This window comes from Vidua macroura, chromosome 15 (genome assembly GCF_024509145.1).
Source record: "Vidua macroura isolate BioBank_ID:100142 chromosome 15, ASM2450914v1, whole genome shotgun sequence".
Classification (NCBI taxonomy): Eukaryota; Metazoa; Chordata; class Aves; order Passeriformes; family Viduidae; genus Vidua; species Vidua macroura.
The window spans coordinates 3,732,528-3,747,253 of record NC_071585.1 but is presented as its reverse complement, the minus strand read 5'-3'; the positions used below and the strand labels follow the sequence as shown (position 1 = coordinate 3,747,253).

The 14,726-nt window shown below is 51.4% G+C and overlaps 1 protein-coding gene across 4 annotated transcripts in view; it reads left to right on the top strand.

The window, feature by feature from the left end:
* Window positions 1–14,726, top strand: part of PSD2 (pleckstrin and Sec7 domain containing 2) — a 71,837-nt gene that overhangs the window by 53,288 nt on the left and 3,823 nt on the right. For all 4 annotated transcript variants that reach the window (XM_053991362.1, XM_053991365.1, XM_053991364.1 and 1 more), the window contains 5 exons: window positions 1,377–1,466; window positions 2,569–2,612; window positions 5,648–5,838; window positions 6,904–6,974; window positions 13,672–13,829. In XM_053991362.1, the coding sequence (XP_053847337.1) occupies window positions 1,377–1,466; window positions 2,569–2,612; window positions 5,648–5,838; window positions 6,904–6,974; window positions 13,672–13,829 (554 nt within the window). The remainder of the gene's footprint in view (window positions 1–1,376; window positions 1,467–2,568; window positions 2,613–5,647; window positions 5,839–6,903; window positions 6,975–13,671; window positions 13,830–14,726) is intronic.

The window sequence follows — 14,726 nt, the reverse complement described above, 5'->3', positions numbered from 1 at the left end:
CATCTGGAGCTGGCACCAGCAGGAGGCATAATTAGGAGTATCAGACAGAGCTGCTCAAAGGCAGTGCCTGGCTCGCTGCGCAGCCCGAGAGTGTTTGCACACACGGAAGGCAGGGGGTGCAGGGGGGCACGGTGAGCTAATCCCAAGGCCTCACTTCTTCCTGATGCTTTCATCTGGGGAGAAGCCCCCAGGTCACCTGCAGTGCACATTTGTGGGCAGAGGTTTCTGGTGTTATCTCTTTTAGGAGGTTATTTCCTTGCACAGAGGACACATCTCACCCTGCAGGGCATCTCCTGTATCATCTGCTGCAGCTTCATCCCCTGCCAGACCCACTCAGGCCCTTCCTCTTCCTCACTGAGCCCTGAGCAGGGCTCTGACTGCTGTTCTGGGCCATCCTCCCACATCCTCCTGATGGTCACCCTGCCCATGTGAGTCCAACAGTGTCAGGATGTGTTGGGACCCTCAGGACCACCAAGGGCAGCTCATGCTGTCCTCACTGGCTCCACTGCCCCCTCTAAGCAATGCCACCGGGGCCTGCCCCACACACTGAGGGTGTGAAGGATATAACATGGCCCTGGAGACCCCATCTTTCCTTTGTGACATCAAACTCCTTTTTCTGAACCCTGTAATTGCCACTGACTCCTCCACACCTCTGCTCCATCCCTTTGGAGAGGTAGGATTGCAGGGAAGGCTTGGGAAGAGGCTGCCTGCCTTGACCCTTGCAGGCTGAGGAAGTGAAGGATAAAGGCTTTGGGAAGGCAGATGCCACAGATGGTGAAGCCATGATATCAGGGGTGCCAGGTGGCCTGGAAGCATCAGTCCCCAATATTGTTTGCATTAGCTGGTGCTGAGTGTGTTCCAGGCTGTGAGATTCTCCCAGTGTACATGTGTTGCCCTCTCCACAGTACCAGTAGCTGGACCATTTCTTTTTGTAATGTCAATCAAAAATAACAGCTTCCATCAAGGACCAGCATTCCCCTGCCCAATGCTGCCTGTTCCAGGTGCTGGCACTGCAAGCTCACACAACTTCTCTCACACCAGGCTTGGAGCCCCATCCAAACATTGTCATTTCACCAGGTGGAGTGCTTGTCCTGAGTTCTGAGGCACAGAGCCTGTACCTAGGACCACTCCAGCAAGAGCTGGAGAGGCTATTTTCAGGTGTCTGATTTACAGCATTTAAAAAGAGGCCATTTGAAACATTTGGATGCTGGCATGAGCAAATAAAGTAGAGAGCCCAACAGCAAATCAGATCAGAAGCCCTTTGAGCTCTTGGGACAAGCCCAGGCTTCAGCACTAGATATAAAACTGTTCTTTGAAAGACACTGATAAAGTCAAAACTCTCCACAAGTTTAATGAGCTGCTCCTTTGCCTTACAGAACATTGGCAAAAAGATGTCGTGCCAACAGTTCATAGCAAACCTGGATGGGCTGAACGATGGGAAGGACTTTGCCAAGGATTTGCTGAAGGTAATGTGATATAAATAGATGGTGGGATACTGTCATTATTATTGCAGTGCCACCTCATCCTGCTAGGACACCCTGAGCCCTTCAATCAGCATTTTTCAGTTGTTTCAGGAGAAGAATTGTAACCCCCAGGAATGTCTCTGCTAACTTGCAGTGAGCCAAAATAGGTCTGTTCCCTGGTGGTGTTTTATCCAGATTTGTGGCATACCTGTCCTCAGAGCCTACCAGGGGCCCTTTTCCCCCAGCATTTCAGATAATGCCCAAAGCAAGGTACTCCCCACCCCAAAACACGACCATCCAGCACCAAAACTTTTCTTTGCCTCCAACTACCACGTGATGAAATGCAATGTTCCAACACAACCAGTGCAGTACCATGGGATCTGGTTAAATGCCCCAAAGGGAGCATTTTCTCCTGCCACATGGTTTAGCAGCACCACTGCTGTCTGTACCTGCTGCAGGTCCAGCAGCCTGACCTGAATTTCACTGTATGGAAGGAGGTTGGAACGAGAGGTGCCACATCAGGGGTGTCACATCATGTTTGGGGTGACATCTCCATCTCCCAGCAGACCTCACCCTATCCTACCCATGTATGGTCAGGATGACCTCCACATTCTGCTCTGCTAGCCCATTCCTGCTTCTTTTCCAGTGGCCCAGGGAAGCCAGAATTTTGCACAGAAGGAACTGGAAAAGCTGATTCCAAGGTCATCCATCCCTCCCCTGCTACTCAGTTCAAGCCCCCCATCATTTCACCTAATTAAGACATTGAAGGTGTCGTGGCATATCCCAGAGTCTTCTACCACTGCGTGTAGGCCAGGACTCATTCAGAACTAGGTACAGCACCCAGAATGAGCCAAAACCATCATATTCAGGCTCCTGAGCAGGGCTGGCTGCCAGAGCCCTCTGCTGCTGCTGCTGTTGCTGTGTCCAGTTCAATACCCAGCATGGCACACAGAAGGAAGGGGTCCAGCAGGACAGCAGCCATCCTGCTCACTGGGAAATGCTTCTTCAGGACAGTTCAGCGGGGAAAGCATCTCCAAGAACACAGGGTGTGGAGGAGGAGATGTCTCCACAAGCAGACACAGCTAATTACATGTTCTTTTTTCAGACACTGTATAACTCCATCAAGAATGAGAAGCTGGAGTGGGCCATGTAAGTATATGCTGAGCATTAAAGGGATTGTGTGTCTTTCCAAGTAGCTGCCAGGTCCTAAGTCATGTTTTCAACCCCAGAATATTTCCTACCAAGCCCTTAAGTGCTGAAGTCCCTCTTCAGACAGACAAATGGAGTTTATTTATGGCTTAGACACAACGGCAAATGGGAAGGTTGGTGACAGTCTGTGGATCCATGACCCAAAGGAAGGGAATGCCCTCTTTGTTTACTATTACACTTGCAAAATGCTGGTTCCTCTCCAGGTGCTTCAGAAAGCTTTGCATAAGCAACGATATGGGGTTATTTTGGTCATTGAGATTTTCCATCTCTCCCACATGCTTTTTTTTTTTTTTTTTCTGGAAATAGTATCAGAGAATCACTTAAAAAGGAAGAGACCTTGTGATATGTCTAGTTCAGCTTCCTCCTCAAATTATGGTCATCACTGGGTTCAGACCAGGGTGCCTGGGGCTTTGTTCAATTTGATCCTGGAACCCTCCAAGGACGGGGAACCCACAGCCCCTCTGGATCCACAAACCAATACTTTATCATTATGAGAGTGGCATTTTGTCTTGTCTCTGTTCTTTTGACTTCTGCCCACTGTCTCTTGTCCTTGTGCCATGCACCACAGTGAAGAGCCCAGCTTTTTCCTCTCAATAACCCCCTCACACAGGGCTGCCATGAGGTCCCCCAAAGCCATCTCTTCTGTAGACTGAACGAGTCCAATTCTCTCAGCTGTTTCTTACGTTGCAAGTGCTCCAGCCCCCAGGTTTCTTGGCCTCAGCTGAAGTCTCGCACCTTGCTGATGCCCTTTGCTGTGCTGGAGACCCGGCGCTGTTTGCTGTATCACGATCCGATGCAGGCAGTGCAGAGCAGACGATCACTTCTCTTCGCCTCCTCACTGTGCCGCTGTTACACAGCCCAGGATGCTCCTGCCCTCTGCTCCTGCCAGGACACACCGGCTGCTCCTGCTCCTCCTGCTCATCACCCGGAGCCCCAGTGCAGCACTCGGGTGCTCCCGGCCCTCTCTCAGCCGTGGCCTTGTACCCCTCTTTTTTAGCCATCCACAAGTTCGATAAGATCATAATTTGTTACCCTGAAACGAGCCTGGACACAGCTGGCAGGGTGGGCTCCATCACAGGGTCACACAGCACCTCCCTCAGTCCTTCCTCCCCTGCTCTGCCACTCAGAGCACAGCCAGGATCATCAAGGAGGTCCCCAGCTCCAGTGTCTCGAGGGGAAGCCCGTGGCAGACCTGAGGTCTCAAGCTGGCAGGGGACATTCCCCTCCTCTCTCATCAATCTCAGACCTCTCTTGTCTCCGGACAGAGCAGGACCTCCCGTGCCATCAGCCCCATCACCTGCTCTCTTCCTCATATTGCCCTGACCAAAAACAGCATCAGGAGAGGGGTGGATCCTCCCTGCGTGACTCCCTGGGTGACGCGGCCGTGCCAGCGGGGCCATCGCGCCTGGGCTCTGTCGCGAGAGGGAGCTGCGGGCTGCTTTCTGTAAGGGCACTTCAGCAGGAGAGCATCTGCTCGGGATGCGGGCTGTGCTTACACAACGCCCGCCAGCACACTCCCTGCTCGGGCACATCCCGGGGATGTCACCCTGCCGTGGTCCCGAGGATGTCACCCTGCCCAGGCACATCCCGGGGATGTCACCCTGCCGTGGTCCCGAGGATGTCACCCTGCTCGGGCACATCCCGGGGATGTCACCCTGCCGGGGTCCCGAGGATGTCACCCTGCTCGGGCACATGCCGGGGATGTCACCCTGCCGGGGTCCCGCTGCCGCGGGGCGGCTCCAGCTGGCGGCATCCAGATCCCTGCTGCCTTTCTTCACCCACCCCACTGTATCCCCGCATCCCTTCACTCATCCCAGCCGGCCTGGGGCCTGCCTTGCTGCAGGGTGTCCTGCTGGGCTGCAGGCTCAGAGCCCTCAGCTCCTCTGCAGGGGGACAGATGCCCCCCTGACATGGGGGACCAGGGTCAGGGACTCCCTGGCACAGGGTACCTGGTTTTCTGTCAGAGCCCTGGCACCTTGCACAGCCAGGACCCTCTCCTCTCTGCTGGCCTCTGCCTTGTGTCCTTGTCTGTCCCAGAGAAGGAGATGCCCTTGCCCACAGATCCCCCCAGAGAGGCAGGTATGTGACCAGCAGCAAGGAGCGCAGAGGGGTGCAGCCCAAACACCTGAGCCCCACAAACTCCCCACCCAGGAACAGTATCTGGGCTCTGCCCGAGCCCCAGGACTCCTGTGGGAGCTGAGGGCTAAGAGCCTCTTCCAAGAGGTGTCTGATGCTTGGGCTTGTGAGGAATTGTGTTTTACTGCTCACATCCCAGCCAGTGGATTCTCTGAGGGTCAGCCCTCAGCTGAGGTCTGGTCCCAAGCTGATCTGCAACCTGAGGTGACCACTCATCCCATTTAGACATTGACATGTGTCAGACAGGGCAGAAAAGCCCTGTTTGCTCTTTCTCATTCATGTCTCAGGGACACTGGGAGCTATCACTTCCCATAAAAGTTCTGATTTCTTGGTTCCAGGGTAGGTTCATCTCCCGAATGTCTGCAGATCTTCTGTTCCTCAAAGATGCAGAGGACATTCCTAAAGGTACTTCACTGTCTTGGAGACCCCAGGCATTGCCTCTCAGCAGCAATGCTGGTAATACCTTGGTCTTCAGCAAAAATCCTCCTTAAGCTCTGGCTTTAGGATACAGAATTGAAGGCTTTTCCTGTGAAATATTTGCAGTCCTCACCATAGGATGTCTGCAGTTTCTTGGTTCAGACAGCACCAAGTCCCTTACCTGTTCTGAGTGACCTCACAGTGGGACCCCTGGGACAGTTACCTGCCACCGACACTCCTCCCAGCTCAGACCACCACTACTGGCACTCTGTTCTCTGTTATGGTCCTGGCATCTCCTTCCTTTTTCTTTCTCTGACCAGCCCTGTAAATAAAAACTAAACCCAAAGCAAATAGGGCTGCTTTGCACTGTGGCCAAACCCCCATCCCCTCCACTGAGTCTCTTGTCTGATTTTGTTTCCAAGTGACGAGGACGAGTTGAGGAAATCACTCTCGGAGCTGGTAGATGACAAATTCGGAGCCAGCGCAAAGAAAGTGACGAGGATTGTTGACAGCAGCAACCCCTTCCTGGACATCCCCCAGGCGCTGAACGCAGTCACCTACAAGCACGGCGTCCTCACCCGGAAAACCCACGCAGACATGGATGGGAAGAGAAGTAAGTGACCAGGGACAGGGATAGGAGAAGTGCCCCAGGCAGTCCCAGAGCCTTGTCCTGGCTCTCCTGATGAAGGCATTTCCTCACCACATCCCAGGCAACACAGGAAAGATCCCCATAAGTGCCAGCACAGAGGAAAAGGAGGGTGTTTTGAGGCATTTGTAGATAGGGGTGTTTTCAGGAAGCCTCAGTGTTCCCTTCTCTCTGACAAGGAATCTGACCCTGACAGACTTATCTTCCATCCCCCAGTTCCTGAGCAGTGGGGGAAGGCTGGTTCCTCAGCAGCTGTCCGCTCCAGCCCTGACCCTGGGCACAGTCTGGCCTGCCAAGCTTTGCTCCTATCCATATCCTGCCATGTGCTGGCTGGGCAGCAGAACAGCCCATAGCTCTGCTACCAGCACATTAAAGGTATTTGGGAACTGTTAATGAGCAGAGATTAATTAAACCTTGGGTAATTCCTTTTGCTAATTGATATAATTGGCCCAGTCACTGCAGCCGATCAAAGTCTTGAGTAGAGATTACCACCAAAGGCCTCCCTTGCTTCCAGCACCTTCTTAAGAGCCCATGCTTGGAGGATCAGCTGTCTGGTGGTGATGTGGATGGCCCTCACCTCCCACCCCTCTCCAGCTTCTGCCAAGCTCTCTGTCCCCAAGCCCATCGAGATGTCATGCTCCCTCCTCAGGGGAGCAGAAGCTCCCTTATCCAGCTGCTCAGTTCCAAGCAGAGGAGCTCAAGGAATGTCTCTGCTCTCCTAGCATTAGGTCCAAGGAACATGAACCTGGGTTTGGAGGAGCAGAGACTTCCTGCAGGTGTCCGCTGGTAGCCCTGTACCAGCTCATGTCTGGCTCTGACCTGCTTGTGTTCCTGCTGGGAGGCTGCAGAGCCCAGCCACTGTCCCTCAAACACCTGTCCCTGCTCACAAACCCCTCATGAGCAATAGCCTGGAGGTGTGGGGGCTCTGGGCATCAGTGAGTGCCCGTGGTGGGTCAGGAGAAGGGTTGGGTTTGCCTGGAAAGTCAAGCAGCACTGGCAGACATATACAATCAAATGTTCTTCCTTTTTTAGCTCCCAGAGGAAGAAGAGGTTGGAAGAAATTTTATGCTGTGCTTAAGGGGACCGTCCTTTATTTACAAAAGGTAACCATGGGGGACTCTCCCCTTTGCTGTCTCCTGCTGCCTCCAAAGCAGTCGTGCAGTCACACACCCAGGCAGAGGTGAATCCATGTCCTAACTCATGCATGGACATCAACAAAGCTCCTTCAGAGACCAGAGCTGGAGGATGCTCTGATCTTTGGTGGTGGTGCTCATGCTCAGGGCACTGTTCACAGCCTCAAAGGGAACCCTGGAGGAAGAAGCATGAAAGAGGAAAGAAAAATTTCTGCAGAAGGATCCCAGCAAGTAGGAGCTGTTGGGGAGGATGAATGAACAGATGATATGGAGCTGGTGAAATAGGATGCTGGGGAGCAATGAAATAGGAAGGTGAAGAGGTGGAGCATCTGACCAGTCTTAGCCTGCCTATAGTTTTATTTGCTGGCATAGGTCTGATTATGGACAGCTTGAGTCTGGCACAGGAAGGCAGCTGATGTAACATCTTTGGGTTTCACTAAAGCTTTTGATACTGTCTCTCACAAGATCCTTCTGGACAGAATGTCCAGCACACAGCTGGATAAACTCATCCTGTGGTGGTGAGCATTTGGCTCAGGGGTTGGGCACAAAGGGTGACAGTGACAGGGGTGATGTCAGACTGGTGACCTGTCACTAGTGGGGTTCCACAGGGCTTCATCCTCTGCCCTGTGTTCTTTAACATCTTCATAAATTACTTGATCACAGGGCTCAAGGGAATACTGAGTAAGTTTGCAGACAATACTAAACTGAGAGGAGCTGATGACTCTCTCAAGGGCAGAGACCCTGCAGAGAGACCCTGACAAAGGAGAGGCCTGGGCAATCATCGAGTGTATGAAGTTAAGCAAAGGCAGTGCTGGATTCTGCACCTGGGACAGGGTAATCCTGCATGCACAGACAGACTGGGGAATGAGAGGCTGGAGAGCAGCTGTGGAAGAGGACCTGGGAGTCCTGGTCAATGGCCAGTTGAATGTGAATCAGCAGTGCCCAGGCAGCCAGGAGGGACATCTGTGCCCTGGGGACATCAGGCCCAGCATTTGGATAAGGTTCTCAGACACAGGGTGGGATTGTTGGGGTGTCCTGTGCAGGGCCAGGAGTTGGAGTTGATGGTCTCTGTGGGTCCCTTTCAGCTCAGAAGATTCTGTGATTCCATGGTTCTATGCTGAAAATTTATATTCTTCAGGACCTTGATGGCCTGGGTCCTTCCACGGGCTGTCAAGTGACACTTTGTGCCTCTCTCCATCTCTGTTCATTGTGTAGCCTCCTCCAGTCAACACAAGTGGAATTTCCAGGTCCCCATGGGACACAAAGTCACCATGGAATAGCTTCCCTGAATGCTCTAGCATTCAGCTCTCTGGCACTTGGATGCTTGGAGGATTTGCTGGAAAGTCTTTTCTGAGGGAAAATCCAAGGAGACTGGATAGGGGCTCACTTGAATGTCAGTGTGAGCCAGCCCAGGATGCCAAACGTCTGCTCATCAGCAACATAACCCACTGAACTAGTCTGAACTACCTGAGCAGCACATGCTGTGCAGTAACCCATTGAACTCACCTTGCTGGAGCAGCACTCCCGTGGGTAGTGCTCCTGCCTATTGCAGCATTATCTCCACAGCAATGAGAGTAAACAAACATTGGATTATATAAGAGAGGCAGAAAGATCCTCGGGGCAGCAGGGAGTTATGACTCAGAGCTCGTAGCACACCCCAATGCCTCTCGTGCTTCGCCAGGTCCTATGGCACACGTCAAAAGCCAGCAGAAATCTGGCAGCAGTGGATCCTAACTCCCAGTGTGGGTTGCTCTTAGCCCAGTGGTGTTTTTACAGCTGTGCCACTGTCTCCTGCAGCTTAAGGAAGCTGCAGCACACGGGGGAGCCCAGATCTCCTCCAGCCCTCTAAATGTGATGTTCTTCAAGCCAGCAGCACTCTTCTCACCCCTCAGTCCTTGTGTCATTACACATCTTCACATGGAGTCCACCAGAGTCCTCATGCTGACCCATGGGTTATACATGAGGATTTAACTTGTGCAGAGTTACCATCAGCATTTCATTATATGACACTTTTTCTGCGGGGGAAAAAAAAAGACATTTCAGCTATCACAGAACCATTTGGATCTAAATGAATTTTCTACCAAGGGCTTCTCTTGGGATGAGTCTGCTGAGAGGGTGTATACTGAGAATGAAATACCCTTTCAGGATGGAATTTTCTTCCCTGGCAGCAGAAGGAGCTGTGAAGCCAGCACTGAGTGTCATTGCTGCTGCTGGGGCAGAGGAGCTGGGGGTTCTTTGCTGTACAAGGCTTGCAGCAGTAACCACACATTAACAAAGTTCATTATGTTTGTCTGAGGTATTTAGGATTTTAAAAGAGAGCAGGGATAAGGCTGACGTGGCAGCGAGGAGATCAATGCTCTTATCTCAATGACCTTCAGGATCAAGTGGTTGAGAGACTGAGGGCTTTCTTTGCGGACAAGGACTGAAGGAACAAAACACCCAAGATTTGGCTGTGTTATGAAAGTGTCTGATAAATAAGAGCCATGACTGATGTGTAATTAGCAGGAGGGACCAGAATTGCCAAGGATGCCCCAAGGAAGTAGCATTTGGAACAACAACAAAAATAAACCAAAGGAATGTTTGGGCAAAGGATTTGGGGAAAGAGGGGTTTCTTACTCGTGAGCTGCTGCCAGACTGTATTATAATCCTCTCCAGGGAATTCCTTGGGCTTGGCTATAGACAGCGTCTGTCAGGCTTGCAGAGACAGGACAGAAGGATGAGAACACGAAGACAAAGTCCTTGCCTTGTCACTTGCAAACATTCCCAGCACCACAACAGAGAGTGGATAAACATCCACCTGCCCTGTGGATCCTTGGTGTCATTTCTTGCCTGTGGGGTGGTTTGCAGAACAAAGGAATTGCACAATACAGGAAGGAAGTGGTGTGCCAGCCTCCCAAGCTCTCAGCAGAAGACAAGTGCATATAAAAATAAGGTAGAACCTTGGCTGAGCATAAATCAGTGGGGAAAGATTTTCTGATGGAAAGATAGAGGAGAAAGTACCTGCTTCAGAACCACCTGATGTCATGGAGCACAGGTTCAGCCTGCTCCACTTTTCTGCTCAGATCAAATTAAGGATCTAGGCTTTAATAGTAAATTCACATAAGTTGAACAGGGAACTCCATTTGGTTTTGAGGAGCAAGTTGAGTATAAATAAGACTGAGAGGTAGAGGGAAGGTGGGAGGAAGGAGGGGCTGGGCAGGTGGGTGTATAGAAAGGAGGAATGGCCAGATACAGAGAGAGGTGGACAACACAGGCAGAAGGGTGGGTGGACAGGTAGAAGTCAATCTGACAGAAGCAGTTCAGGCAGCAGCCACAAACCTGCTGCTGATGAGATGTCTCATGTCATTGACTCGCTGGTGTTAATTGCTGGATCAGCATGTTCCAGCACAGTCTGCTGAAGCAATTGCTTGATCCCCTAAAGGGATGCAGCAGAGTCTGGAGGAAGAAATGCAGGCTTGGGAGCAGGGCACACCTCTCCTGTGCACTAATCTGCTCTGGGCACTGACTCACTCCATGGCCTTTGGCAACTTACTTCACCTCTGTGAAATGGGGATAATAACCCTTAATCACCACACATAGAGGGGGGTTAAGAAAAATGGTGGAGATCTATAAAGCATGATGATTCCCCTTGTCAGCTTTTGATGGGGAAGCTGTCTAAACCTCCTTAAAGACCTTTTATAGTTCTTGAAAGGGTGCAGGTCTTCCCACAGGCTCTGTCCCCAACCAAGAAGGGGTTCCCAGCACAGCCCTGAGCCACAGGTCCTGTACCATGCAGGCAGACCCTTGCCAGGTGCTCTGGGGAAGGCCAAGATCTTGCCTAGGCTGAAAAGGGCACAGGGGCTCATTTTCCTAATTAAATGGTTTGTTTAGGATGGTAGATGTGAGGTGAGGAAAAGAAAGAAGAGGAAAGGCCACTCACAAGCCAGAGCATGAGGAATATCTGTTGGTCCATGTCCATATTCCCAGCACTGCCCAGGGCTGGTTCTGAGGCCAGAGGAGAGGGCAGCAGAACTGATCCACTGGGCTCTCCCACCCCATCCAGGTGCCCTACAAAGGCAGGCACAAGAGCCTTTTCTTGGCAAAACAAGCCTTGAGATAAGTTATGGATCTGCTCGCAGGGGTAGGCAGCAGGGGACGGTGACCCAAAGGCACCAGGCTCTCCCAGCACTATCAGCCAAATGTGCTGTTGTGACCAGCTGGCATTGGGATGAGCCTCCTGGGAGAGCCATCCCAAGCAGGCAGCCTCCAGCACTGCTCACTCCTGCGAACAGCAAGGCAGAAGGAAGAGAAAACCTGTTTCATTCAGCCTCACCTTGATTTACTGGAAAAAGAAGATTGGATTTTTCCTTACGCCAACACTGATGCCTGAGGGCTTGAAATCCATGGAGGCAATACTTGATGATTCCATTCAAGATGAGGATCTGCATTAGTCAAAGCACTCAGCAGCTGTGGCAGCTTCCTCTTGTCACACGCCATTAAGCTGGGCTATTTTGCACTGTATTTTCAGAAAGCTTATTTTGAAATAAGAGATCACGGACAGCACAGTCAGATTTATTCAAATCCAGAGAGCTTCAGCCTCGGAAAAATATCCCAAATTGAAGTCTCTCTATAATACGTAAGGCCCAAGCAGCAATGTCTTCCTCAAGCAAATATTTCTCTTACTGGGGGGTTACACATTAGGTCTTCACAAGGCAAAGCATTTGTTTTTCTTTGCAAAAAAGGCCCATACCTCTGGCTACTGAAATCACCACGGTGGCAAGATCATCTGTACTGCCCACCTGAGTGTCTCCCCAAACACAGGATGCCTGCAGCACCCAGCCTTCCTCTGCTGGAAAGCCAGGGCTTTTCTTTGGGATTCACCATCCCCAGGATCCTGTGCCAGACATTTGTGGGTTGGTCCGTGGCATTTTTTTTGTACCAGACCAAGTATCATATGATGATGAGCACAGTATGGCAACTGGACAGGATGATTGCTTCGAAAAATGAGGGAAGAAAGACTTCAGAAGCATCAGGAACAAGAGCTGGGTGAGCCACATCCATGGGCTGGGGAGTGCTGGTCCTCAGTGCTTTCAAGAGCAGCAGAGGGGAAACCTTTCTGCCCCTACAGCAGAGAAGAGCCTCACTGCCCAGGGTTACCATCCCAGAGGCTGCAGCACAGCTTTTCCCTGAACAGCTGCACTTGTACCACTGGGACATGGGAAACAGAAAACAGTCATGGTTTTGCAAATCTGCAGAACAGTTCTGGCTTGGAAGCTAAGGAAGGCTTGGGATGTATAGACCATCATCAACAGACAGACCTGCTCTGGTGCTGGCAGCCCAGGGCAGTCAAGGAAAGCAAAATCATATTTGCCCTTGGCTGTGAGCACATTAGTCCTGTAGCACTGTAATCATCAGGGCAAGGCATGGCCTTCCAGGGATACCCTGTCCTGGCATGGCCTCTAACATGGCTGGGGTGGTGGTTTGCTTTAGCCAGGGCCAGGTTCTTCCATGAGGCTCTTTTTTCACCTATCCATGCATCCATCTGTCCATCCTTGCCATCCCATCATCCAGCTGGCTGAGCTGGCAAGGGTGCAGAGTGGGAGGCAGGATATTGCATTAAGTCACTGCAAAAGTAAAAGGGTAAACATAGGATTGACTGAACTTTTTTTTCTAAAAAGTGTTGTGCCAAGATCATCATTTCAGAGTCCCATGTTTGGTATTTTCTCCCTTTTTATAAAATATGAACACATCTAGTTACTGCTACGTTCCCTACTAGTGTGAAGTTGTCCTTCAGTGGAGAAAGTAAAGCAGGAATACAGGGAATGCAATTTGCAAGTGCTAGTCTAATGAATTGCAGGGGAGACCATGCCAAAGGAGCACCTGTACTAAAGGGAGACCAAACCTAGTTCAGGGGGGCACACTCAGAGTAGCAATTGCCCATCAGGCCCCTCACCTGTACAGAGATGCACAGGTTGCAGGGATGCTGCTGTTCCAGGGTACCTTCCTCCACACAAAGCTGTAGTGATAGAACAAGGAGCAAAGGGTTTAAACTGAAAGAGGGGAAATTTATGTAGATATAAGGAAAAAATTCTTCCCTGTGAGGGTATTGAGGCGCTGGCACAGGCTGCCCAGAGAAGCTGTGGCTGTCCCATCCCTGGAAGTGTCCAAGACCAGGCTGGACGGGGCTTGGAGCAGCCTGGGATAGTGGAAGGTGTCCCTGCCATGGCAGGGGGGTGGAATGGGATGAGATTTTAGGTCCTCTCCAGCCCAAACCGTTCTATGAGTCTATGAAGAAGCAGCACCAGGGCAGGTGCTCGTTGATATCCTCTGTTGATTGGGAGTTGCATCCTGGTTTGAGCTCTGCACTGTGGGGGAAGCTCTGCAGAAACCTGGCCCTGCCTTGTGCCTCCCCACAAAGCCTCAGGCATGTGCTGTGTTAGAAGTAACTATTGATAATTATGTTTAAAACTTTCATCTCCTTCTTTACATCTTCCCAGTGAACTTAATGATGGAAGCAGTTGCCAGATGTTAATTATTATCATTATCAGCTCCTAGCATTTACTGTACAAAGCAGTGCTTTTCCTGGTCTCAGCACTCTGTGATTATAGCGCAGGGAGAAAGGCAGGTTCATTAAAGCATCCCGCAAATGTTAGTGTTGTCATTATCCAATTAACGTTCCTCTTCACAGGATGAATATAAACCTGACAAAGACCTCTCTGAAGTGGATCTGAAAAACGCCATCCGTGTGCACCACGCCTTAGCCACAAAAGCCTCTGACTACAGCAAGAAGTCCAACGTGCTCAAGCTGAAGACAGCTGACTGGAGAGTCTTCCTCTTCCAGGCCCCGTGAGTCCCAGCCCTCCCCGCAGTGCCTGGGTGGGCAGCCTGACCTCCAGCCACTGCCAGGCTCCCTCTGACCTGGCCAGACCAGCATTAGGGGGCACACCTGGGGGGAGGAAGGGGCTGAGGGTCATTTCTGCAGGGCTGTGCAAAGGATTTGCTCTTAGGTCACAGTTTCTTGGTAGCTTTGTGCCAGACCTTGAGGTCCTTCCCAGCTGTCACCAAGGCAGGCTGAGGAGGATGGGCTGGGATGTGCAGGGCTGAGTGAAAGGGCCCCTCTTGCTAACTTCTGTTGGCGTATTCTGGAAGGGAGACCATCTGTGTGGTGCAGGTGATGATTTCCCTTGTCACTTTTGATGGGGAAACTGTCTAAACCTCCTTAAAGCAGTCTCCCCAGCCAGGGTAGATGTTTTACCTGAGTCCATTGCTGAGGAATGTTATGGTGTTAGTAACGTCAAGTGTGATGAAGTCATCTTCTGTCTCACATTTTTCATGTCTTCTGCTGAGAGAGGTGACGCTGTCTGTAGGGCTGGGGTACTAATGTCAAGCTAAAGCTTGACATCTGAATTAGTGCAGCAAACACCCACTTGAAGGCTTGGGGGAGCAGTGTCTGGACAGATCTGGTGAAGGACCCTGGGCAGCGTCTCACAAATGACATAAATGACATCCTGCTCTGTGGCACCTCTGCTGTGTGGCTCTTGCTCTCCTGTGAGCAGGACATCCTTGGCCCTGGCCTGTCCACAGCTCCTCAGGAATGCACCCAGAGCTGAGGAGGAGGGCAGGACTGCCCTGGCTTCGAGAGGCAGACAGCAGCCCTGAAATCATCAGGGCACCATAGAGGAGCCAGTTAGACAGTGCTTCCCTCTCTTCATAACCTGGCACAGAAGTGGCATCAAAGCAAGG